Source organism: Protopterus annectens, chromosome 12.part0 (genome assembly GCF_019279795.1).
Source record: "Protopterus annectens isolate FY-2018-M chromosome 12.part0, PAN1.0, whole genome shotgun sequence".
NCBI lineage: Eukaryota > Metazoa > Chordata > Ceratodontiformes > Protopteridae > Protopterus > Protopterus annectens.
In genome coordinates, this window is record NC_056746.1 from 1,156,737,855 (window position 1) to 1,156,764,833 (window position 26,979).

General features: G+C 45.9%; 1 protein-coding gene across 1 annotated transcript in view; it reads right to left on the reverse strand.

The window, feature by feature from the left end:
- Nucleotides 1–1,627: 1,627 nt before the first annotated feature.
- Nucleotides 1,628–26,979, reverse strand: part of RBL1 (RB transcriptional corepressor like 1) — a 2,331,004-nt gene continuing 2,305,652 nt past the window's right edge. Inside the window, exon 22 of the mRNA XM_044089002.1 lies at nt 1,628–2,989. Coding sequence (XP_043944937.1) covers nt 2,819–2,989 — 171 coding nt within the window. The 3' untranslated portion in view covers nt 1,628–2,818. The remainder of the gene's footprint in view (nt 2,990–26,979) is intronic.

The window sequence follows — 26,979 nt, forward strand, 5'->3', positions numbered from 1 at the left end:
TATGGGACTGCATACATACTTGTTGACATCATCAAAACCAAGCACAGTGAAAGTTGCACACCATAAGAAACACACATTTAAGATGGTACCATCACTCAGATTAGCAGTAGCATTTCAGAGTGGAGTAGGTGTTGAAATCAATCAAGTGGTTAAAAAAGCACTGTAACAAACTGTTAAAAAGCAAAAGAAAGAACGAATATGAAGATCATGACCAGAAAAAAAATAAAATAAAAAACAAAAGCCTACAATTATAGTGGCAAGTACAGAGTACTACTGAGACAACTACATGTCGATTAAGCTCTGACATGTGAAAAGATTAAGGAAAGGTGAAACTAAACTAAAGCATGAAAGGCTAACAATGAGAACTTAACAGAATGGGTGGTATATGTGTTGTTTTTATAAAATATACAAAAAATGTAAGACGTAGACAAATGTAGGTACTGCAGATAGTTACACATCTTGTTGAGGACCGTGATATACTTATGGTTGAGAGTATGTTTACTGGAAAGTGCAATGATGTGGCACTATACTGGAGACCGTGCAAACCTGGCAATACACAACTAGCTGAAAACCATTTGAAACAAGAACAAAGACTTATTTAAATGAAGTAGTAGTTATTAGGTGGAATCATCCAATATCATGCAGCAACACAACCAGCTATGATTGATGAACTACAGCAACATCAAACAAAGATGCCCAGAAAGTAGTACAAACAGTTGATAAAAAAAAATTCCAAGCATTCTTAAGGTAAATGCAAATGAACAACAGAAAGAGGCAATTCTGGGTGCACTGTGGTTGTTGAAAAGAGTATTCTCAAATATTTAAGAAAGAAGTAATTCTGCTTCGGACCCAAGAATGACTGTAGATAAAAAATGCTTATTGTGAAGCCAAGATATGTACTTCGCAACAGATCACGAGAAAATCAGAGGTGATTACCAATTATCTTCAACTCACTAAACATGTGAAATTTCCTGCTTTCAACAGTCACTACTGCTGCCAACAGGGACTCACACTTCTCTTTCTGAGAAAGATTTTTTTTTTTTTTTGCTGAAATGTACGCCTGGTGACAGACACAGAATGGGAGATGGAGCCATGTATAAAACCATCTGTTACTCCAACAAAAATTACTTTAAATTATTTTTATGTGACAGCATGATGAAAAAGTTCACCTTCAAGCCATGTTAAATTCAAAATGTGGTAGTCAGGTTTAACACATATACATATACTACTTATCAGTGAAAGTCATATTACAAAATGGCAATGGTAACAGAGAAAAAAAAATCTAGAAACTTATGAGTTTAGAAATTACTTTCAAAAGAGATGTACCTATTCAAAAAATTCAGACTGTTTGCTGAATGCATGCATTACATCAAAGCACCTCCTCTGACTGAGGCAGCAGTGAAGGACCAAGAAGAGGCCAGATCATTTTTGCCTTTTTAGTGAAGTAGCATTATCGAAAGAAATCAAACAGCAGTACTAGGATTGGCATTAACCAATGGAATGCCACAAAAAAGCTTGTAAAGAATATGGGCAGTACTGGGAATAGTGCCACACCATTAACAACAAGAACAGAAACTATATGAACATGTAATCTGAAACTAGTAACACTTTAATAGCACAATAAACTGTTTTAAGAAACTCTTATTACAGAAAAAAATGGCATCTGCATAAATAAAATGCTACAGGATACCAACAAAAAACAACAAGCAGAACTTCCAAAATTCACCTGAGTGGCAAACTAGACAAATGGAACACAGCCAGGTTATTTGTCTCTGCTGCCAGCATCCCAAATGTGCTGGGACATCTGGTAGGGCTGTGGAATGGATAGGATGAAGTGGATGGTGGCCACTGGCTAACTCAGCTCTCCCATCTTGGGGTCAAGTTTTAAAGGGAAGCCACTGCCTGTGCGGAACCTCTCATTGGCCTGCCTGGGGGATTAGCAGGATGTCACAATGTCACTGCACATGCTACTCCACAATCTAGGGATTCTGACCTACTCTACCTACAAGATGGATCCTTGTGTTGTGTCCTATATATTCCCATCAGATCAACTGCACTCCAGGCAGGCTTTCAGGGGAAGCCACTGCCTGTATGAAGCCTCATGTCAGCCTACCTGGAGATTAGCAGGATGTTACTGCACACGCTATTCCCAAATCTACAGATTCTGACCCACTCCACTGACAAGACAGCTCACAGTGTTATGTATCACATCTCTCCATCAGATCAATTGCTCCCCACGCACTACAAAAGAGTACTGCAAGTTTGAATGATATGCAGTCCTAAGCTCAGCAAATCAGTAAGTTTTAAAGCACAGCAGAACAGAAGACATTTTACAAGAAAAGTACAGTTGGCTTTGGGAACTTTAGCACATTCATCTGAGTGCATTTACCTCTTTACCACTGACAGTTCTATCTACCTTTTGGATGAATATTAATAACCTGCACCCTTGCCTGCTTTTCACAAGGGGTACTCTTGCTTGAAATAACAACACATTTAAAGAACAGTCTACTTCGATCAAAACACTAACAAAACAATGGTTACCTATCTGAATTACTCTTGTAAGTAAACCTTTACTGTTAATGCTGCTGTATTTAAACAGAATAAAACAGAATACTTTTTTACTTTTTAAGCAATGGATTAAAATAAATCATGGCACAGGTCACTAAAACCGTATTATGTTTTTATACAGTTGTAAACTGAACATGCTCCACTCTAAGTACAAATGAAAAACTGTGTCCTACTGAGACAAGAACACATAGTGACTGTGGGGAAAATATGAAGAATGTATGAGACAGAAACCACCAAAACAACAGTAACGTTAACGGCTGGCTCTCTCACTAATAACATCCTGCAGACGCTTGAGCAATACAACATCATTTTCCTGGCAATGTCGCTTAGCAGGTGATTCTGTGTCACTGTCAATAGTAAATGCCCTCTTTCGACTTGTCTGCTCTCTTTGTTTTATCATGGTGTTTATGTCTTTCAAACTCTATTAAAAGGAACAATAAACAAAGTTAAGCAATAGCATTTTTTTTCCATAATTTAAAATATAACTTTGCTGAAGTCGTGAATTATACTGCTGGTTAAGCTTGGCTTACCTGTGGCAACAATTCCCAAGTCATGTGTTTCAACACCAAGTGAACCTTTAAACAACACTCAATGCACCAAGAATTTAAATATTAAATGTGAAAAGACAGGTAAAGTATAATGTTAAAACACCAAAAATGTTAAGAACATGAAACTGAAATCAATTAACTTACAAATGCTTTTCTTGCATTATGTTTCACTTGAATATTCATAGGGGGTTACTAGGCTAAAGGCTCAACAGCTTTTACAAACCTAGGCATATTTATCCCGCATTACCCCAATTACCAATACTTAGGTGAGCAAAGTTCACAGGGTATGAGTCTAATACTGACTGCCTCTGTCCATGAGGGATATAGGCGCCCCCCCAGGAGTGACTCTGCAATTACCCATCCATTGACCTAGGTTCTGCCTGAAGAGGGTCAGGGAGGGGCTTTGTTTCACGTGAATGGCAAGCTTGTTCCAGAGAAGGGGCATTTTATGGAAGATGAATCTGTCACTCCAGCATGACTTGTTCATACCCAAGATCCTTGAAGTGAGTGACCCTTGTGCGGTTTGATTTGCGAATGTGTAACACTTCCAGCAGGGCCAGGTTGGAGACAGCCCTGTAGGCCAGACATAGATCACCCCTTAGTAGCCTGTAAACAACAGAATACAGTGATAGGGCTTTCAATCTTTCCATATAGGAAATAGGAAATATTTTGTGTACTCTGTATTTTCTTGGTGAGAAACCTCTGACGTCTCTCCAGCTGTCACAGGTGTCTAGTGAGGTACATGCAAAACAGTGCATTGTACTCAATAATTGATCTGATGAGGGCCAAGTACAATGGAATTATGACATCGTTAGATCTAGATGCCATGCCGTTACTTACGAGATGTGCCACACAGAAGGACTTCCTCACCACTGCATGTACGTGGTGGTCAAAGTTCAGATTGCAACCAACCTGAGTACCTAGGTCTTCATAGGGGGTGCTGTCTACATTGTAATTTGCAGGGGCGTTAGTTTTCCCAAAGGGAATTTTATGCATTTTTTAGCATTTAGCTTCAGTCCCTGGCTCTGGCACAAATCACTAGTGTTAGCACTAATCCTTTCTGCAGTACATTGGTATTGCTGGAAAACTCAGTGATTGCTCCCAGTTTGCAGTCATCAGCAAACTTGGTCAGCCACAGGCCATCCAAGTTTGCCTGGACTTCTGAGAAATAAATTCCAAACAATAACGGGCCAGCACAGAACCCTGTGGTATGCCACTGGTGACTGACATTTTGCTAGATGTGGATTTGCTCATCTTGATAAAATGTGTCCTATCTGTGAGCCATTTAGCTACCCACCTGGTGATGTAGGGGTTAATTCCCAACTGAGTGAGTTTGTCTACAATACCAGCATGGGGAATTGTGTCAAATGCCTTGGCCAGGTCAAGGTAGGCAGTGTGCATAGTCTTTCCCTCATCATAGCCTTGGTGACCTTCTCAAAGAAGTCAACCACGTTTAAGAGACATGATCTACCCTTAACGAATCTGAAACAGGTTGGGTCCAGAGTCTGAAGATTACCTATGTCTTTGTTGATAAGGTCTATAAGGATTCTTTCCATGGCCTTGCAAATGAGGCTAGTCCGGCTTATTAGTCTATAATTTCCAGGGTTGGATGATGGTCTCTGTTTGTGCAGAGGGGTGACTGTTGTGTCCTCCATTCTGCTAGAACACAGCCAGTCTGGAGGCTATGGTTAAAAGGGTTTCAAGTGGGTCTACTAGGTCATGTTTTAAGTAATAAACCAAAAGTACAGGCTGTAATTATGTAATTGAACACCATTCAAAAACACTCAGTAAGTAAACCCATCTAACTGGTGTTTGCAACCAGCAGGCAGTGACAATGTAGGGAGATCATCTATAAAAAGGGTTCTCCACAGCTGCTCAATGCCTCTCTGTAGCTACTTGGCATACAGTGTAAGATGATCATTCTGCTTTCTTCAAGACTGAAGATTAAAGGGACAAATCTCTGACAGCATTACAGCAAATTATCATGTTGTGGAAAATAAATTAAAATTGATGCATCAGACCTTCAGGAAATGTTATTCTACAAATCCACCCTACAGGCTGAAGACAAAAGCTAACAGCAGGTAGTTTACGAAGGGAAAGAACAGCATCAGCAGTACCCCATATGTAGCGATGCATATCTTAGCCAAACCTGGACAAAAAGAACCATAACGTTCCACCTATGTTATTCACCTTCTTTCATTCATCACTGATGGGTTCGGAACAGAGTCAGCCTTTTACCAAGCTCGTACCAGCCCCCAAAAAACCCTCGAGTTAAGCTTCTACCCAGAATTCCCTTCTCCCTGTTACCTCAGATCGAGTTTGCTAGAGATAGAGAAGTAAAGCAGAGGCCACTTATGCACAAATACCTTAGGACACCACTTGGACCCAAAGCATCCCCAGGAGCCTTTGGTGGGGGAAGGAGGATAGGATGTGATGAATGAAAGAAGATGAACAACACAGATGGAACATTATGGTAAGACATAACTTCTTTATTTGATGTTGTTAATCTTCTTTCCATTCATCACTGATGGGACAGAATCCCAAGCTACCTTGGGCGGCCCTTATGGAAGAACATTCCTGAGTACCACTGAGCCGAAGGCAGCTCTCCCTCTGGAGACCAAGTCCAATTTGTAATGATTGATAAAGGTATGAGGTTTAGCCTAAGTGGCTACTGCGCAAATGTCATCCATTTAAGCCCTGGAATGGAAAGCTACAGATGTTGCAATAGATCTAGTGGAGTGAGCATTAAACTTTGGCATAGATTCTTTTGTGAGGGAATAGATAAAACGTATGCAGTCCCTTAGCCATTTTGATAATGTAACCTTAAAAAACGAATTCCCCATTCTAGGCCCAGAAAAGGAGATGAAAAGCTGTTCAGACTTACAAATAGGCCTGGTCCTGTCTAGGTAGAATCTCAGTTGCCAATGTACATCCAAGGAATGTAGGCAGTACTCTCCTTTATTGGAAAAATTCAGAAAGAACACTGGAAGGTCAATGGTCTGGTTAATGGAAAAATCAGACAAAATTTTGGGAAGGTAGGATGGGTTCGTCCGGAGTGATACTCTGTCTTTATGGAAAACCACATAGGGCCTCTTGATACACAATGCCTGCAGCTCTGAGACCCATCTGGCTGATGTGATGGCTGCTAAGAACAAAGATTTCCAGGACAAGAACTTTAGGTCAAACTTTGCTGCGGGTTCAAAGGGGTTTTGAGTCAAAGACTGAAGGACTAAAGTGAGGCTCCGTGGTTCCACAGGCTGTCTGACAGGAGGCCTGACACGAAAGATTCCCCTGAGAAAAGCTTTACATAGACATAAGGAGATGAGAGGGGTGCAATCTATACCATTGTGGAAATTAGAAATCACTGGCAGGTGTACTCGTACCGTAGAGGCAGATGCTCCAATACCCAAAAACTTAGCAAGTATTGCAGCACCGCAGTTACTGGAGCAGAATATGGGTCTAGCATGTTATCCTTAGACCAGACAGAGAACCTTTTCCATTTATCCTGATATAGTCTTCTGGTGGATGGTTTTTGAGAAGCCAGAATGATGACTTGAACAGGTAAGGTGAGATTAGCTTTCCTGGCAACTAACGGAAGTGGAGAAACCAAGCCGTTAGCTTGAGACTGGACAGATTCGGGTGGCTCAACCCTTGGGGGTCAGTAATCAGGAAGAGGGTCCAGAATCTACGACGGGTATACTAGGTGAGGCCGAAGGAAGGGGAACCAAATTTGTCGAGGCCAGAACAGGGCTATGAGGATCACCTTGCATCTCAAAAGAAGAGCTTTCTTTAGGAATTGTGGAATCAGGGGAATGGGAGGAAAAGCGTAAAGGACTCCTGTGGGCCAATCATGGATCAGAGCATCCCTTGGGGATTCTTCCTCCAGGGGAAACAGGGCGAAATAGCTGCTGCACTTCTTGTTCGACGGGGAAGCGAAAAGATCGCAGCAAGGCTAGCTCCAGTAACTGAAGATTTTCAACGCCACCTCGGGGTTGAGGGACCACTCGTAAGGCAGGAGGATGCATCTGCTCAGTTTGTCCGCAATTATGTTGAAACTCCCCGGGATATGCGTTGCTATCAGAAAGCGGTTGGAAGCTATCGCCCACTGCCAAATTCTCATGGCCTCTCAACACAGGGGGTAGGACTTGATTCCTCCTTGCTTGTTAATATATCAGACCACTGACATGTCTGAGTAAATTGCAATTGTTCCAGAAGGGAGAACTGGATGAAAAAGCCTGCAACGCTAACAGCACCACTCTCAGTTCTAGAACGTTGATATGCAGGAGGGCCTCTGAGGTGGACCATGCGCCATGGACTGTCCTTCCCTGGAAATGGCCCCAACACCTGATCAGGGATGCATCCGTGATCACAATGGCCCTGGGCCGAGGTGATTGAAATGGGCAACTCCAAAGTTCTGCTTTTGGCCTCATCCACCAAAGAAGGTCCTGCTTGCAGGTGTTGGTTATGTGAATCTGGTAACTGAGGGGGTGACAGTTCGGGAACCACTGACAAAGAAGAAGCCATTGCAGGATTCGCATGTGTAGCTTCGCTAGGGGCACTATTGGAATTGAAGCTGTCATGGATGCTAGGGCCTGAAGAAAGTACAGTTGTGTACACTTAAAATAAATGTAGATGTTCGAGTGTATTCACTGTTGCAGTCATTACATTTGGGTAATCTGCTGGCAGGTTGCCCTCAGTCGGCCTGAATAGCAAAGTCTTGGGTCCTGCTTCGGTTGCTGTCCCTTCTTCCATGACGTCAGGTCGTCAGGGGTATAAAACATGCAGCCGACACCATTTTCATCAGTTTTCCTTGCCAGAGATGTCAGGTGCCCCTCAAATGGGGAGCAAATAAATAAATAAATTTTATATATATATATATATATATATATATATATATATATATATATATATATATATATATATACACATACACATACACGTAATTTAGAACACAAAAAATATACCTCCAAATAAAAGCAAATACAACAAAAAAGCTTTTGAGCACAGTAACAGAAAAAAAGAGGTATAAAAATGGAAAAGCAGGGGGCTGGCGGGTGGGTAACCAGGACTGCAACAGTGCATACACTCGAACATCTACATTTATGGTAAGTGTATACAACTGTATTATGCTCATCATATTTCACTGTCGCAGTCATTACATTTGGGTAGAATCCCAAAACTATGGTTGGGAGGATGAAATTATACAGCACTAGGAGCAGCTATAAGGCCCTGCAGGACAGCAGTGGCAAAGCCTGCTCTGGATTTAGAGAAGAGAGGTAAATGGTAATGCTTGGTGAACATATGAACTGAGCTCCAGGTAGCAGCTTCTAGAATGTCTCTGGTAGGTAGCCTTCTGAGAAAGGCTGCAGAAGTAGATGCAGTCCTGGTGGCATGGGATCTGATCCCCTTGGGGACAGGTTTACCATGATGCATGTAGCAGAAACAAATACAATGGCTTATCCATTTTCAAATTGTCTGCTTTGAGATAGCCTTTCCCTCTGCCCCTGCAGCAAATGCCACCAGTAGTTGCTCAGATTTTCTTAAGAGATTTTGTCCTGTTCAAGTAGAATCTTAGTTGTCTGTGTACAGCCAATGAATGTAGAATCCGCTGCCCCTTGTTCTGTGGATTTGGGAAGAAAGTTGGCAGATGAATGGTCTGATTAAGAGTCACAATGGATACCACTTTAGGTATAAAGGATGGATTGGTCCTGAGCGACACCCTGTCCGGGTAGAAAATAATAAAAGGCTCTACTGCCATGAGAGCCTGTAGTTCTGAGAGCCTTCTAGCTGAAGTGACTGCTAAAAGAAAAGCTGTCTTCCAAGAGAGAAATTTTATGTCCGCAGTAGCAGCTGGCTCAAAAGGAGGCAGGGTGAGCTTTTCCAACACAAAATTGAGGTCCCATGCAGGAGTTGGTGCTCTCCTGGGAGGTGTTAAATTTTTGGCCCATATGAGATACTGCTTTAGCAGGGAATGAGAAAAGAGGGGAGGCTCTGTGTTGTAATGAGCTGAAATAGCAGAGATGTGGATTTGGCTGAGGCAAAAAGATCTATGTCTGGGCTCCCCATTTGCGTGTCAACATGATGAAGATTTGCGGATCCATTTTCCATTCGTGTGGGTCTGTAAGATTTCTGCTTAGTTCGTCTGCCAGAGTATTTTTATTTCCTGGCAGGAATTGAGCCTGTAGATGTATTTGGTAAGAAAAGGCTGTGTTCCACAGGGCCATGGTTAGTCTGCAAAGGGGGTAGGAATGTGTACCCCTCTGCTTGTTTATGTACCACATGACTGTGGTATTGTCCATCCATATCAGTATTCCTGGATGAAGAAAATCCTTGAAAGCTGTCAGAGCATTCTATACAGCTAGCATCTCTTTCTGGTTGATATGCAGGTGCATTTGATTTGGGCTCCATTCGCCCTGAATGCGTCTCCCTGCCAGATGTGCCCCCCCAAGCATAGTCTGATACGTCTGTAGTCAGGGTTTGGGTGGCAGGGGGTGGAATGAATGACAGTCCCTTGTTCTGGTGACAGGCCTCTGCCTACCATAGGAACTCTTGCTGCAGGCAAGGAATGATGGGAATCATTGTTTCCAGGCTATGACAATGTTGACTCCATAAGTTTTTTAGGTACCACTGAAGTTTCCTCATATGCAGTCTTGCATATGGAATTAGAAGAATGCAGGAAGCCATGAACCCCAAGGCCTGCAGAATTTGTCTTGCAGATAACTGGGGTTTTGTGGTCACTTTTTTGACATAAGTCATCAATTGGATTTGTTTGTCTGGGGTGAGGTAAGCCATCTGGGCAGTTGTATTCAAGCTTACAACCAGGAATGTAATTTTTTGACAGGGTATCAGTTGTGATTTCTTTTCGTTTATGGTATACCCTAGGCAAGTTAGAAGCCTTTTTACAAACGCCAGATGCTGTAGAAGAGTGTCCTTGTTTTCTGCCTGAATTAGACAATCGTCCAGGTAAGGATAAATTTGAATGTTTCTTTGTCTGCAAAATGCAATTACTGGTGCCAGGCACTTTGTGAAGACCCTGGGCGCAGTAGATAAGCCAAAGGGCAGTGCAGAGAACTGGTAATGCAAATAGCCTGCTTTGAAGTGGAGGTATCTTCTGCAAGATTCCCTGATTGGGATATACAGGTAAGCCTCGTTTAAGTCTAGAGTTACTAACCAGGCATCCTTGCCTAGCATAGGCAGTAACTGTTGGAGAGTCAGCATCTTGAATTTTGGAATGTCCAGGAAAGTATTTAGAATTGATAAGTCCAGAACTGGATGCCATGATTTGTCTTTTCTGAGTACACAGGAAAAGTCTTGAATAAAAACCTTGTCCTTTTTCCTTTTCGGGTACTGGTTGAACAGCCCCCATATCCATGAGGGACATAACTTGTTTCTGGGCCTCTGCCCACTGATTTGGAGGCAGATCTGGCCATCCGTTTGGAATTGGCAACGTGTGGAAATGAAGTCTGTATCCCTGGGATACTATATTTAAAACCCACTTGTCCTGGGTAATTAGATGCCAATTTTGTGCATGAATTGCAAGTTTTCCCCCCAAAGGGGCTGCCAAAAGATAAGTGCTTGGAAATGGCAGAGGAAAGTCATTCAGACTGTTTACCGTAGGGGGTGCCTTGCTACTTCCAGATTTGGAGGTGGAGGCACCCCCCCCATTGTTTTGTTCTATAAGTTCCTTGTGACTGAAACCTGGAGCCTTTGGAGTGTCTGGGTTTGACCTGAGCGGCTCTGGTGGGTACTGGAAAGGACCAATTCTTAGTAGGCCAGTGCCTACTGAACCTGGGTGGCTGCACTTGTAGGAAATATTTTACAGTTTGCATAGATTTAGCTTTGTCTTCCATCTTTTTCAAGGGGTAGGATTTTTTGCAGTAGAAGCCTTAACACCCATGGGACCCTGAGAAACTGTTTCAGGGTCAGCAGTAGGGTTTTTAAAAATAAATTTGTGGAAGTCAGGAACCCTGTAATATCTGTCTGGCTTAATAGGAGCCGGAGGCAGGGAATCAGGAGCCATGCTGGATTCTGAGAAAACATCATCAACAATGTCTAGAACTGGAAGTGTAGCCAAAGGCCTATGCTGAGGAAGAAAAAGGAAATCCCTAAGCCACTTTTTGGATTCTGAAAAATCCTGACTCTCCCAATGAAAACGTTCCCTTAAGGTATGCAAAGTTTCTCCAAAGAAAAATCCTCAGGTGGAGAAGCAGAAGGGATGGATTCTTCTGCATCAGAGTCCTCATAAGGTGCAATAGATAATTCCTGATCAGAAGAGGAATCAGAAGAAATGGAAACCTGATCTGAAGATTCATAATCAGTGCCTTGCCTAGGCCTCTTATCAGGAGGGGGTTGGGAACCCCTGATCAAGGTAATTAAATCCTCAGCCATTTTGATCATTTGTATTTTAAGCATAGGGGCCTGAGCATGTGGCCCATGCGTCATTTTTTTAGACACAGAAGTTGGTTTTGGTCTTGTTTTTGTGGATGGCGTCGATTTAATATACAAATCTTTAGGCCTGAAAAGACCCTCAGAAGTCGGTGCCTGCTCAGTGGCTCTGGACCCATCTAAGGGAGAGACATCCGCGGGTTCAATACTTGAAGTGTCTCGCGGCATACCGGACTCTGAATGGGCCTTAGTAGAGGCTTGCGAATCAAAAGTAGCGGGGATCAGGGGCTGCGAAAGTGCCTCACTGAGTACCGGCGAACTGGTGACTGGCTTAGGAGAAGCTTCGTCATCGGTTTTAGACCTTGACGGTCTGTCTCTGTCTTTTTCTATGCGTTTTTTATGAATTCCGGTAGTCGGATTGCTAACCGACGACATTTTTGGATAGTTAAATCTTGAGCCAAAATATTTAGATGCAAAAATATACCGACGCTTAATAGTGTGCTGGTTAAATTTAGCACAAAACCGACAGCAAGGCACGTTGTGGTCAGGGCCTAGGCAAGGAATACAGTACAAATGAAAATCCTTATGCGGTATTTGCTTCCCACAAGTAATACAATTATTAACTTTTACTGACATCGGTGAGGAGCAAGAAAAAGTTTCCCCAACGGGGTACTTAGCTTTAGGTTGAAGACTTCGGCTATGAAACTCGAAAACGAAAATTTCAGGAGTTGGCCGACTGGCACTTGCGAACTGCTTCTGCTTCAGGCACCGCGCTGCAAGAAAGACTGGTGAAAATGGCGTCAGCTGCATGTTTTATACCCCTGACGACCTGATGTCATGGAAGAAGGGACAGCAACTGACGCAGGACCCAAGACTTTGCTATTCAGGCCGACTGAGAGCAACCTGCCAGCAGATTACCCAAATGTAATGACTACAACACTGAAACACAAAGAACATCCTCCCTTCCTGATACTTTTGTTTGACAGAGTATCACCCGGAGCTGGAGCCTTAATCGTTGGAGTCTGTGATTTGGGAGTGACACTAGACAGGACCGGGTATTGAAACTTGCTCCAATGAATTCTATTTGTTGTGTAGGAGTAAGGTTTGATTTCTCCCAATGTATTGTGATTCCCAAAATTTTTGCCAGAGAGAAAGTATAATGCAGTGCTGTTACCAGAAGACGCTTGGTGGGGGTGGTGAGGAGCCAGTCGTCCAAATATGGAAACACCTGGAATCCTTGTATTCTCACATGAGCTGTGACCACTGCCATGCACTTGGTGAACACTCTGGGGGGCTGTAGAGAGACTGAACGGCAAGGCAAGAAATTGATAATGGCTGGCCCCTACTCAGAAGCAAAGCAGACTGCTGCAGCATTTGTCCATTTTGATGTGGTAATATGCATCCCTGAGATCCATACAGCACATCCAATCTCCTTCCCTTAAAAAAGGGAGGATGGACTGAACCATGACCATCAAGAATTTAGTTTGGGTGACAGTCATGTTCAAGCTGCTGAGATCCAAAATGGGTCTCCAGTCCCCTGCCTTTTTTGGCACCAAAAAGAATATTGAGTAGAATCCGGATCTGCATTGGTCTGGTGGGACTGGCTGGATGGCTCTTTTTTGAGACAGCTTTATTATTTCCGAAGCTGCTTCTTCCTTTGACTGGGTGGAACATCGGGATTATTTCCGAAGCTGCTTCTTCCTTTGACTGGGTGGAACATCGGGAAGCATTTGGAAAATTTGGATAAGCAGAAAGGGGAATGGTGTAACCTCTGGTGATTATACTCTGCACCCAATGATCAGTGGTGATGGACTGCCAGGCAGCTTGGTGCAGAGAAAAACGACCCCCGACTGCTTCCAGAGGTAAGCAATCGGGTTGCTCCTCAGGAGCGCTGGGAAGGCTGTCCAGAGAAAGAATCCCTAGAGCCTTGGTTACGAGGACCCCCTCTGCCTCTGTAGGGGCGTCTTCCGGAATTGTTACCCCCTCTGCACCTGGGGGCATCATCACCACGTGTGATACGGAAAGGACCCTGAGATTTTTTGTGCCACATTTTCCCACTCCTCTGATTCCTGGAAAAGGAACGTTGAGGATTGGAAATCCGTAGGACTACGGCAGACAGGGTCTTGCTGTCTTGCTCGCACCTGGCTAGTGTGTCCTTCACCTTGGAGCCAAAAAGGGACGATGCTTCGATGGGAGCATTCAAAAAGGAAGACTTAAAGGGGTCAATGAAATCACATGTGCATTCAGGCATGACGCCTCATGACAATGCCCGAACCCGCTGCTCTAGCCACCCCTTCAGTCGCATGTGATAGCAACCTCATGGACGAGTTGGAGAGCAATTCCAGGGTTGCGACCTGTGAGGCCACTTTGTCCCTGACTTCGTCAAACAACTGTCCTGCAAGTGTCCCAGAGAGTTTGGAGATCAAGTCCCTCTGGAGCCTCATAAAATATGCCAAACAGTTCAGTGACCATATAGCAAAGGTCCCTGATGCAAAAACTCGCTTCCCAAGTCTGCCCACTGCTCAGGACTCTCTGTTGGGCGGGTGGACAGCAGGACTTTCCTCAGCCAAGTCCTTTTTCGTGGCCACTACCATAGCGTCGATTGGTAGCCCTCTGGACCAATGCGGGTTCTCCTTGGGAGGGGAAAGAATTTTGTCAGGTTTCTGAGGGATCGCTTCAATGGAATCAGGGTTCTTCCAAGTGCGCTATACGACGAGCTGGCCGCGTTTCTCGGCAGGCAGGATCACCCAAGAGGTAGAAGGCTGGGCGCAGAAAGCCTGCAGGAACATGGACTCCTCAGAAAAAGGCTTGGAGGGCTTTCAGTTACTTCTCTGTTTTAGCATTTCCAGTATGTCTTCGAAGGAGACATCATCAGGACGTGACCGTGGGGACCCTCCATCATTACCATAATCCGTGTCTTCCATTAAAGACTCCTTGGGCGATTCCATGTGCTTCCTCTTGCACATCCTCTTTTTGAGTGGGCTCCTCAGTGGTGGGGGCTCTGAGGAGGATTCGGAAGAGCAGGTATAATGAACAGGGGTGCCCTGTGGCTTCTCTGCCCAGTGCCCAAGGGAGGGGTGGTTTGCGGCAGCTGCAGCTCAGGAGGCGAAAACTTTTAGTTATGTACTTACCATAACTTCGGATGTATGGGATCCATCTCGCCTACATTCATAACTGATGGGTTCGGAGCCGATCCATCGGCTCCGACTCGGCCACTATAAAGTAGAACGAAGTCTCTAATTGGCTGGGCTACCCCTTATCCCAGAATGCACCACACCTGCTTCCCCAGATCTTGTTTGTTCGCTTTCATACCTATATCCAGACACAGAGACATACCAGCAACTGTAACAAACTAAAGTCCTTCAAGAGTAAAACTCAGTAAGTAGCAACATTCCCTCTAAATCCAATGGGAAGGGGGAAGGAGGGCAGGTACGTATGAATGTAGGCGAGATGGATCCCATACATCCGAAGTTATGGTAAGTACATAACTAAAAGATGTAATGGGATCCTATCTCGCCTACATTCATAACTGATGGGACAGCGTCCCTAGCACCTAAATCCTGGGTGGCTCATTGGAAAACACTCCTGAGAACTGTGGAACCAAAGGAAGCTCTACCTCGAGAAGCCACATCTATCTTGTAATGAGAAATGAAGGTGTGCGGAGAAGTCCAGGTAGCGGCCGCACAGATATCATCTATCGATAATTTGGAGTGGAATGCTACAGAGGTAGCCATTGCCCTGGTAGAATGAGCTCTGACTGGGAAAGGTAGCTCTTTGCCGGACCGTGAATAAATGAAGGTGATGCAATCTTTAATCCATTTGGCTATGGTAGTTTTAGCCACCGGTTGACCCAACCTATTTTTCGCAAATGACACAAACAGCTGATCTGACCTTCGTGTCTGATTGGTCCTACTTAAATAAAAATGCATTTGTCTGTGAACATCCAACTGATGGAAAATGTATTCTGCGCTATTGGAGAATTTGGGAAAAAACACAGGGAGCTCCAAGGATTGTTGAATGCATAAAGGGGATGCTACCTTGGGCAAGAAAGAGGGATTTAACTTGAGGGACACTCTGTCTTTGTGAAAAGTCAAATAAGGAGGATAACAACAGAGAGCCTGAAGCTCTGAGACCCACTTGGCAGAGGTTATTGCCACCAAAAAGGCGGTTTTCCAAGATAGAAATTTTATATCACAAGTAGCTGCTGGTTCAAAGGGGCGGGCAGTTAAAGAAGCTAGAACCATATTCAGGTCCCAAGGGGGCACAGGATGGGCTATTGGGGCAAGGAGCCACGCTCCTTTAAGGAAAGATTTGCAAAGCCTGTTTGCCATTAAGGAAGGCTCAAAGGAGACATGAAAATTAGAGATAGCCGCCAGTTGGACTTTAATTGTGGAAACTGAAGAGCCCAAATAAAACAAAGCAGCCAGGAATTCTAAAACCTGAGGTACTGGGGCGGTAAGGGGATCTATACCTCGTTGCTGGGCCCAAAGAGCAAACCTCTTCCACTTGCTGGAATACAGTTTAATAGTGGAAGGTTTGTGAGAAGAGGACAAAATGTGGATGACGTCTGGAGAAAAAGAGTTATCTCTGACTAAGGTTGGAAGTGGAGTAACCAAGCGGCCAACCTCAAGGACCTGAGAGATGGGTGAGACTGCCCCAACTGATGAGTCAACAGGTCGGGCACCAGGTCCAGAAACCATGGACCCTCCACCGCATACCTCAGAAGGAAGGGGAACCAAACCTGACGAGGCCAGTGTGGAGCGATCAAAATCATGTCGCTTCCTAGATAAATCGCCTTCTGTATCACCTTCGGGAGAAGGGGAGCCGGAGGGAAGGCGTAAAGTAGACCGGGGGGCCAACTGTGAGCTAGAGCGTCCCTGGGAATCTGCCCCTGAGAAGGAGTCAGAGTGAAGAACTCCCTGCATTTCGCATTGTGAGGGCTGGCGAACAACTCGTAACAAGGGAGGCCCCACTTGGCGAAGATGTTTACAGCCACCCTATCGTTGAGGGACCACTCATGGGGAAACAGGAGAGTCCTGCTCAGCCTGCCTGCAATCACATTGGATTTCCCCGGAATGTGCGTTGCCACTAGGAAACGCTGGGTAGAAATCGCCCAATGCCACACTCTCATGGCCTCTCGGCAAAGGGGGTAGGACCTGGTTCCGCCTTGCTTGTTTATGTACCAGACTACCGACATGTTGTTGGATAGGATCGCAATAGTACCCAGGGGAAGAGCATGATGAAGTGCTTGCAACACCAGTAGCACCGCTCTCATTTCCAGGATACTGATATGTAAGTGCGTTTCGTGAGCCTGTCACGTGCCTTGGACAGACCTGTCCAGATAATGACCCCCCCCCACCCTATCTGGGAGGCGTCCGTGGTCACCGTGGCGACGGGAGGCTGAAGGGCAAAGGGTCGCCCCTGGTCCAGGTTGGACCGAAGCAGCCACCAACGTAGGTCCCGCCGGCAAATTTCGGTAATCTGGACCAAATGGTTCAAGGGAAGTTCCTGAAAGGACCATTGAACTGACAGTAGCCATTGCAGCACCCGCATGTGCAGCCTGGCTAAGGGGACTAGAAGAATAGTCAAGGCCATCGTGCCCAATAACTGCAGAATCAGTCTGGCCTGAACTCTTGATCTGGGTAACAAGGTTTGAACCTGAGACTGCAGGACCTGAATCCTTTCTACCGGCAAGAATGCCCGCATTCTTCTTGTGTCTAACTCTGCGCCTATAAAAGTAATACGCTGAGACGGCTGCAGCACAGATTTTCCCCAATTGAACGTGACTCCTAGTGAATGACCCAAACTGACTGTGGTCATAAGCGCTCGAACTAATAGATGCTTGGAGGTGGCAGTAAGGAGCCAGTCGTCTAAATAGGGAAACACTTGGAATCCTAGACTTCTCAAGTGAGCTGTCACTACTGCCAGACACTTGGTGAACACCCTGGGGGCTGTGGTGAGACCAAAGGGCAGTGCTCGGAACTGGAAATGACTGGTTCCCAGGCGGACGCATAAATGACTCCTGGACTCTTGACTTATCAGAATGTGATAGTAAGCGTCCTTGAGATCTATGGAGCACATCCAGACATCCTTCTCCAATAACGGGAGAATGGACTGAAGGGTGACCATTCAGAATTTGTATTTTTTTTACAAAGCGATTCAATGATCTGAGGTCCAAAATGGGCCTTAAGTCCCCTGTCTTTTTTGGCACCAAAAATAGTCTTGAGTAAGTTCCTGATCCGATCTGGTCGGCGGGGACAGGCTGGATGACTCATTTTCTTAGCAGCTTTGAAACCTCGACCGCTGCTTGATCCCGCTGACTGGGTGGCACATCCGGGATTTTCCTGATAAAGAGGGGGGATCTTGATGAAAGGGATGAGATAGCCTCCGGTTATGGTTTGGAGCACCCACTGATCCTTGGTGATAGATTCCCAAGCCTGTGGGTGTTCCGCAAAACGACCCCCGACTGGCTCCGGACATGCGCAGTCGGGTCATGTCTCAGGGACGGGGAGTGTAGGATGGACCACGAAAGGAATCGCGGTCTCCAGAGTTACGGGGGCCTCTGCCGCCTCTGGGGCGGCGTCTTCCTGAATTCCCCCCCCCTGCCTCTAGAGGGGGGATCACTCGGTGGAGTAGGGAAAGACCTTTGAGATTTCCCGAACCACATTTTCCCTCCTCTCTGGGCCTTGGGGTAAGGTCTAGAGGGAGTGGAAAAACGGGCCCCTACGGCAGTCAAGGTCTTGCCCTCCTGCTCGCACCGAGTCAGTGTGTCCTTCACCTTGGGTCCAAACAGGGAGGACCCATCAAAGGGGGCGTTGGTGAAGGAAGACTTAAAAGCCTCCGCAAAGGGACACAAGCGTAACCAGGCGTGTCTTCTAAGAGCCACATCTGTTCCCGCTGCTCTACTCGCCCCTTCGGCCGCATATGAAATGAGCCTCATGGACGAGTTGACTATCAAAGATAGGGTAGTCATCTGGGCGCCAACAGTTTGGGCTAACGCCTCAGGAAGATTACCCGTAAGAGACTCACCTAACTCTTTGAGAAGGTCCCTTTGGAGCCTGGTAAAATGACAAAGGTAATTCAGCGACCGCAGGGTAAAGGCCGCTGAAGAAAGGGTACGCTTCCCGTACCTATCCATGCTCCTGGAATCCTTATTAGGAGGGTGAATAGACGTTGAAGCCTCTGCCACGTCTTGCTGAGTGGCAGATGCCACCACCATCGCATCTACTGCAACTCCTTTGGTCAAAAATTCCTTTTGAGGAGGGGCTGAGAGGAACTTGTTAGGCCTGGCGGGCACCGGTTCCACAGAGTCAGGGTGTTCCCACACCCTTCGAGAAACTAAATCTAGTAATTCATCGAAGGGTGGAGACACCCAGGAGGCAGAGGGCTGGGCCCCAAAAGCCTTGAGGAAGACTGACTCCTCCGCGGAAGGGGTTTTGGACTGCCAATCGCCTCTCTGTCTCAGGATCTCGAGGATATCTGAGAATGAGACGTCATCCGAGGACGATTTTGGGGAACCCTCTGCATCATCGAGATCAGTATCTGAAGTGATAGACTCATCCTGGGAGTCAATGTGGTTCCTCTTGCACAATTTGTTTCTTGGAGGTTCATCTGAAGCGGATTCAGAAGGACCTCCTGGGAGAAGGGAACCCCCCCCAAGGGGTATCCTCAGGCCCTGGGGCCCCACTGTCGTGGGAATGAAGCACACCAGAAGCACCAGTTCCCAAGTCTAAGGACGGTGAGGTAGAGACTTGTGAGTCGGCAAGGACATGGCCAGCGCACTCCTCATGGCCTCAAAAGCAGGACCTCCAGACTCTACGGAGGACACCGGTTGAGAGACCACGATGGTACCAGGAGTCCCTGCGGCCGACGCTCGGAGGGGAAGACTAGGCATCGAAGCTAGCAGTTCCAAAGTGTTCCCCTCGGCCCCGACCGAGGAAGTCCCGGTACCGAACCCTGACGCCGAGGACAGGGTAGGAATGATGGTCGGAACAGAGAAGCTCCGAGGGAGTTCCGGTTCCGACTGGACAACTCTGCTCCGCTCTACCATCACCGACTCCAACGGCTCCGAGGAGGTTGGAGGAGGAATCGGATGCGAAGTGGGGACCGGCTCCGGAGCCAAGTGGGCTGGAGCCGAGACCATTTTTGCAAAAACCGGGGACTGGAAAAGCCTCTGGATAACTCTCTCCAAATCTGAGTCTGACAACCTGGAGGATTTAGAGGAAATAGATGGGGGCCGAGACGACTTCACTCTCGGCTCCGATAGACCAGGGGACCGGCTCCGAAACGGCTCCAACACCATCGGCACCGGATCCGGAACCATATGAATAAGCATCGGCGCCGAAGGGGGCTTCGGGGCCGGGGGGGGGTCTGAGCTGCACACCTCCAACGGCTCAGAGACCAAAGGAGCCGAAGCAGGTGATTTGCCTCTCGATCCCCCAACCTGCGGCTCCGACACCAATGGAGCCGAGGAAAGAGTTATCGAGGCAGACCCTTCCACCCGAGGCTCCGAAGCCACTGGAGCCGAGGAAGAAGAGGTCGACCTATGCTTCTTGGCAGTCGGTTCCGACAGACTGGTCGGAGCCGACGACCTTTTCTTTTTAGAAGCTGGAGAGGAAGGAGAAGCCAAAGCTTCCTCAAAAGAGGGCTTAATAAGGCCCTTAAGGATCAATTTATTTTTACGTTCTTGAAGGACCCTAGAGGAAAAAGCGTGACAAACACTACATGTTTCCTGCAAATATTTCGGTCCTAAACAATATACACAAACAGCATGACTATCAGTAATAGACATTTTGTAATTGCACTTGGTGCACTTTTTAAAACCAGACTTCTGCTCTTTTGACATCCTATCACCCAACTATTTTTCACCACAAAAGAAACCTTAAAGTAGGGCACGAGCCCTTGACTCAAAAACGGGATTGGCCCGAGATACAGCACACAAAACGGGCAGAAGCCCTCTAACTAAAACGGGCTTAGCCCGATAAAGCAGGACGTACAGAAGGGCGAAAAACAAACCTTAAAATAGACAAATCAATACCTTGACTCACAAACAAGGGCAAGGGCCCTCAAAGTTAAACGGGCCTTGCCCGGTAAGTAGAAAAAATACCAATCACACAGAAAAAGGTTCACACACACACGTAAAGCTGTTAAAACAGCTGTTTGTTAAATTAGTGAAGAAAACCCTAGGTCAAAAGACCAAAAAGTAACAAAAAACCACTTAGCTCCAGCCAAGTCGAGACCACGTCTAGCTTGAAAAGCGGCAAACGAGATCTGGGGAAGCAGGCGTGGTGCATTCTGGGAAAAGGGGTAGCCCAGCCAATTAGAGACTTCGTTCTACTTTATAGTGGCCGAGTCGGAGCCGATGGATCGGCTCCGAACCCATCAGTTATGAATGTAGGCGAGATAGGATCCCATTACATCTGGGGTTAAGACGTCAAAGGAGTGTTTCCAGAAATGACAGCCCTCTCCATCTCACGGAAAACAGGTCCACCTGAAGAGGGATGTTAGCCCGGAACTGAGAAGAACAACCTCGGGACAGGGGCCACACCCCACTGCAATGGACCCACCCCCATGGATGGAGCCTCAAGCAGGATCGGTGTGGATGTGGCTATCGGCACTGAGGACGGAACCAAAGACAAACATGGAATTGTGCCCTGAGCCGAGGCGCCCACCCCCAATCCCCAGATTGAGGAAGGACCAGTTCTGCAGGAACCGAGGACCAAAGGGACTAACTTGGAGTCTGAGTGAAGTCCACTACAGACACCGAGGTGATGGGTTCCGAGAAGGACGTTGGAGCAGAAAGCTTTGGAACCGGAATGGTCGCAGGAGGAGTGTAAGCAGGAGTCCTTGGAGAAATCAACCCAAGTCCTGCAGGTGGATGGGTCTTAGAAAGTCTGGGTATCCCCCTGGCTGCCAACACCTGGTCCACAAGACGTACCACATCATGTTCTGACAGGCTCCTGCTGGACCTAGTGGATACTCCGGACGGAGAGTCAGGTTGGTCAATGAACGGGCTATACATCTGGCCTAGGAACGGATCTACAGAAGGATAGTATCGGGTCTGTGGTGCAAGGTCTCCCGGCACAGATGTCTCAAGTTTTGAGACCGGGATCAAAGGGGTCAAGTCCAACTTGGTCAAAAAAACGCTTGGTGCCGAAGTGGCACTTGGAGCCGAAATGGTAGGTTCAATATTGTAAAAGACAGAGGTACCGAAGGCATGCCCTGAGCCGTAGTGGCCATTGGTGCCAAAGTTGTAATAGGCGTAGTGAGGTATATCGTTGGTGCCGGAGGCAGGACCGGTGCTGAAGCTGGCACTGGTACTGTAGGTTTCGAGATGCTCGGAGCCAACAAGGATGGAGCTGTAGAGGCAGATTTCTGCTCCGAGGACAACTTGGAAATCTTTGATTTCACAGGCTTACCCTGATCATCCAAGGGTGAGGATGGAACCAAATGGGACCTCTTTTTGTCTTTTTTGTAGGAGGGGTTGAGACCTCCATCGCAGAAATAACCTCTGAAAAGGGAGACATAAATAACCCTTTCAGTATCAGTTTATTTTTGCGCTCATTCAGAGTGTTTTGACTGAAACTCTGACAAATGTCACAGGGAAGTTGCACCAAAAGGTGGGGCACCCCCCAAACAATATACATAATCACCATGAGAATCACTATTAGGTAACTTGCCATTACATGAAACACAATGCTTAAACCCTGAAGTACCTTTGTTATCCAACATTTTGACAAAAACTTTAAGGACAAAAAGAAACAAGTCTGTATTAGTGAGTCAAACACAGTTCAAAAGCCACACAATCGTATCACTATATAGGTATATATAAGTAAAACACAAACATCTTACTCAAAAAAACACTAGCAGACTAGGAAAGAAAAAGAGAAATACCAGCTATGGTATTGAAGGGATGCTACAAGGGTAAGGGGAGAAGGCCGTATCAACAATGGTACTTGAAAGTTTACCAATGGGTAGAGCAAGAAAGAAAAGATCAAGTCTATCAGTAGAAAACACACTAGAAATACTAATCGCTCACTAAAAGAGAAAATATCAAAGTTTTTCACACAAAATATCAAATAACTTTCCACTTAGCTGAGAGTTCGGCTGAAATGCAGCTTTACGGCTACACGGCAAACGAGATCTGAGGTAATAAGGAGAATGGCATTCTGAGTAGAGGCTTATCTTGAGAGTTTTTTTGGCTGGCGAGCTTGGTAAAAGGCTGACTAATGGTATATGAAATCCATTTTGATAAAGTTACTTTTGAGACTGAAGTTCCCTTTTTGTTTTCTGCAAAGGATACAAACAATTGGTCAGATTGTCTGAATTCCTGTGACCTGTGCAAGTAGAAATGTAATTGTCTATGAACATCCAGTTGGTGTAGTTTATACTCTGCCTTGTTGCCATGATTCGGAAAGAACACAAGTAGTTGTATCAACTGATTCAGACTGAACTCTGAGCAAACATTTGGTAGAAAGGAGGGATTGGTTCTGACAGAAACCTTATCATTGTGAAAAATTAAATAAGGGGGACGAGTGGAAAGAGCTTGTAATTCTGATACCCTCCTAGCTGAGGTAATGGCGATCAAGAAAATCGTTTTCCAAGTCAAAAATTTCAGAGTGCAAGAAAGTACAGTTGTGTACACTTATCATAAATGTAGATGTTCGAGTGTATTCACTGTTGCATTCATCACATTTGAGTTATCTGCCTGCAGGTAGCCCTCAGTCGGCCTGAATACCAGAGTCTTGGATTCCTGCGTAGGATGCTGTCTCTTCTTCCATGACGGCAGGTCATCAGGAGTATAAAACATGCAGTCAACGCCATTACATCAGTTTGTTTTTACCCCAGATGTCAGGTACCCCCACAAAGGGAAGCAATTATATGTTATGGTACACCTCCATCAAAAAGCAAATACACCAGAAAGGTTAAATACACCAAACAAGAAAGAAAGGTAGAGCCAAGAGAAGTCAGGAGGCTGGAGAGAGGGTAACCAGGACTGCAACAGTGAATACACTCAAACATCTACATTTTTGGTAAGTGTACACAACTGTACTATGTTCTTCGTGTTTCACTGTTGCAGTCATCACATCTGGGTTGATTCCCAAAGCTAAGGAAGGGAGGAGGAAGTTAGAGAGCATTATGGCCAGCTATTAAGCCCTGCAAGACGACAGTGGCAAAACTAGCTCTAGATTTAGAAAAAATAGGCATGTGGTAATGCTTGGTGAAGGTATGTATGGAGCTTCAGGTAGCAGCTTCTAGGATGTCCCTGGTAGGGACTCCTCTGAGAAAGGCTGTAGAGGAAGATGCAGCCCTGGTGGAATGTGATCTTATTCCCTGTGGGGTATGTTTTCCATGGTGCTTGTAGCAGAAATTAATGCAATGGGCTATCCATTTAGAAATGGATTGCTTCGAAATGGCCTTCCCCTCTGCTCCTGCAGCAAAGCCAACTAGCAGCTGTTCAGATTTTCTGAGAGGATTAGTTCTATCCAAATAAAATCTAAGATGTCTGTGCATGTCCAAAGAGTGCAGTATTCTTTCTCCTTTGTTTTGTGGATTAGGGAAAAAAGTAGGCAAATGAATGGACTGATTTAGGGCCACATTAGACACCACCTTGGGCATAAAGGAAGGATTGGTCTTGAGGGAAACCCTGTCTGCATGGAAGATAATGAAGGGTTCCACTGCCAAGAGAGCCTGTAATTCAGACACTCTTCTTGCTGAAGTGATGGCTAGAAGGAAGGCTGTTTTCCAAGAAAGGAATTTCAACTCTGCTGTTACAGCTGGCTCAAATGGAGGGAGAGTGAGTTTTTCCAATACAAAGTTAAGGTCCCAGGCTGGAGTAGAGGCTCTCCTGGGGGGAGGGGTCTTACATTTTTGGCCCCTCTAAGGAATTGCTTTAGCAGGGGGTGAGAGAATAGGGGTGGCTCAGTATTATAATGTGCTGAAATGGCAGAGGCATGAATTTTAATTGATGAGAATGATAGGCCATTGTGGAGCATTTCTGTTAAGTACTGAAGAATATGAGGTAAGCTGGGCACCGTTGTGCCCATCCCTAGTCTGGCTCCAGGAACAGTATCTTTTCCACTTTTCAGCATAGGATTTTCTAGTACTAGGCCTCCTTGCCTCCAGAATGACATCTAGCACATGCTTAATGAGGGATGCTATTGGAGAGCTCAAGGAATTAGCCAGGCTGCAAGGTTCAGGGTTTGAAGCTGAGGGTGCAGAATCTGGCCTGCCTGCTGGGACAGCAGGGAAGGGGTCTGAGGCAGGTGCCATGGTTCCAGCAGTGTCATAGTGTGCAAAAGGGGGTACCAGTGCTGGCTTGGCCAGTCTGGTGCAATCAGTATTGTCCTTGGCTTATCCTGTTTGATCTTTTGCAGAACCTTCGAGAGGAGAGGCAGAGGGGGAAAGGCATAAACCAAGAGGCTTTTCCAGGTAAAGGACAGGGCATCCGCTTTCCATGCTTGACTGTGGGAAGTCCTTGTGCAGAATTTGTCCAATTGGTAGTTTTGAGGAGAGGCAAACAGGTCTATCTCTGGAGTCCCCCATTTGTTCCTCAAGAGGTTGAATATTTTTGGTTCCAGTTTCCATTCGTGTGGGTCCATGAGATTTCTGCTTAGGTCATCTGCCAGTGAGTTTAGCTTGCCTGGCAGGAATTGAGCTTGTAGGTGCACTTGGTAGCTCAAGGTTGTGTTCCACAGAGCCATGGCTAGTCTGCAGAGAGGGTACGAGTGGATTCCCCCCGCTTGTTTATGTACCACATAACTGTGGTGTTGTCTGTCTTTACCAATAATTGTCCTGGAAGAATGTGGTCTTTGAAGGCTGTCAAGGAATTCTGTACAGCTAACATTTCTTTTTGGTTGATATGCAGGTGCATCTGTCTCGGGTTCCATTTGCACTGAATGCACTGCCCTGCCAAGTGAGCCCCCCATGAATAGTCTGATGCGTCTGTTGTTAGGGTTTGGGCGGCAAGGGGGTAGAGTGAAAGGGAGTCCCTTGTTGTGGTAGCAGGCCTCTGCCCACCACCGGAACTATGTCTTTATACAAGGAATGGTAGGAATCATTGATTCCAGGTCCTGAGAATGTTGACACCATAGGCCTTTTAGACACAATTGTAGTTTCCTCATATGCAGTCTTGCATATGGAATTAGTAGAATGCAAGAGGCCATGAACCCCAGGGCTTGCAGAATTTTCCTTGCAGATAGCTGGGTCTTTGTGGACAGTAGTTTGAAGTAGGTTGTCAAATAAACTTGTTTCTCTGGAGTGAGGAAAGCCATCTGGGAAATTGTGTTCAAGCTTGCTCTCAGGAATACAATCTGTTAGCAGGGTACTAGGTGAGATTTCTTTTCGTTTATGGTGTACCCCAGTGAGGTTAGAAGTTTCTTTACGAATGCCAGATGTTTTAATAGCAAGTCCTGGCTTTCTGCCTGAATCAGACAATCGTCCAAGTATGGGTATATTTGAATACTTCTCTGCCTGCAAAATGCAATGGCTGGAGCTAGACACTTAATGAATACCCTGGGTGCAGTAGATAAGCCAAAGGGAAGTGCAGAGAAGGGATAGTGCATGGAGCCTGCCCTGAAGCGTAGGTATTTCCTGCAAGATTTCCTTATTGGAATGTGCAGGTAAACTTCCTTTAAGTCTAAGGTTGCCAAGCAGGCATCTTTGACTAGCATAGGAAGCAGCTGTTGAAGTGTTAGCATTTTGAATTTTTTGATTACCAGAAATGTGTTTAGAATTGAGATCCAGGCTAGGACGCCACGACCTGTCTTTTCTGGGTACCAGGAAAAGTCTTGAATAAAAACCTTGTCCCCTTTGTTCTGCTGGGACAGGTTGAATAGCCCTGATACTCAGAAGAGAGAGAACCTGCTGTTGGGTCCCTGCCCACTGATTTGGGGGTAGGTCTGGCCAACCGTTTTGGGCTGGTAGGGTGTGGAAGTGGAATCTGTATCCTTGGGAAACTATATTCAAAACCCATTTGTCCTGGGTAATGAGTTCCCAGTTTTTTGCATGCAGGGCGAGTTTTCCTCCTAAGGGGGCAAGCTGCTGAGTGGGCTTGGAAGGGTTAAGGTTAAGTCATTGTGCCATTTTTCCGTAGTGGAGTGGCTTACTACTCCCTGCTTTGGAATTGGGAGCCCACCACTGCTTCGACCTGTGCGTAGCCTGAGACTGTAACCTAGGTGGTCTACTGTTCCTGGGTTTGGACTGAGAAGGCCTGGAAGAGACTGGAAAGGACCAATTCTTTGAAGGTCAATGCCTACTAAATCTGGGAGGCTGTACTTGTAGTAAATCTTTAACAGTTTGCATAGATTTAGCTTTTTCCTCCATCTTTTTGAGGACGACTTCTGCTTTGTTGCCAAAAAGGCAGTCTTGGTTTAAGGGAGCATCCAGTAATTTAGCTTTAACATGATCTGGCAAGTTTTGCTGCTTAAGCCAAGCAAGCCTTCTAAGTACAGACCCAGTGACAGCAGCCCTGCAAGAT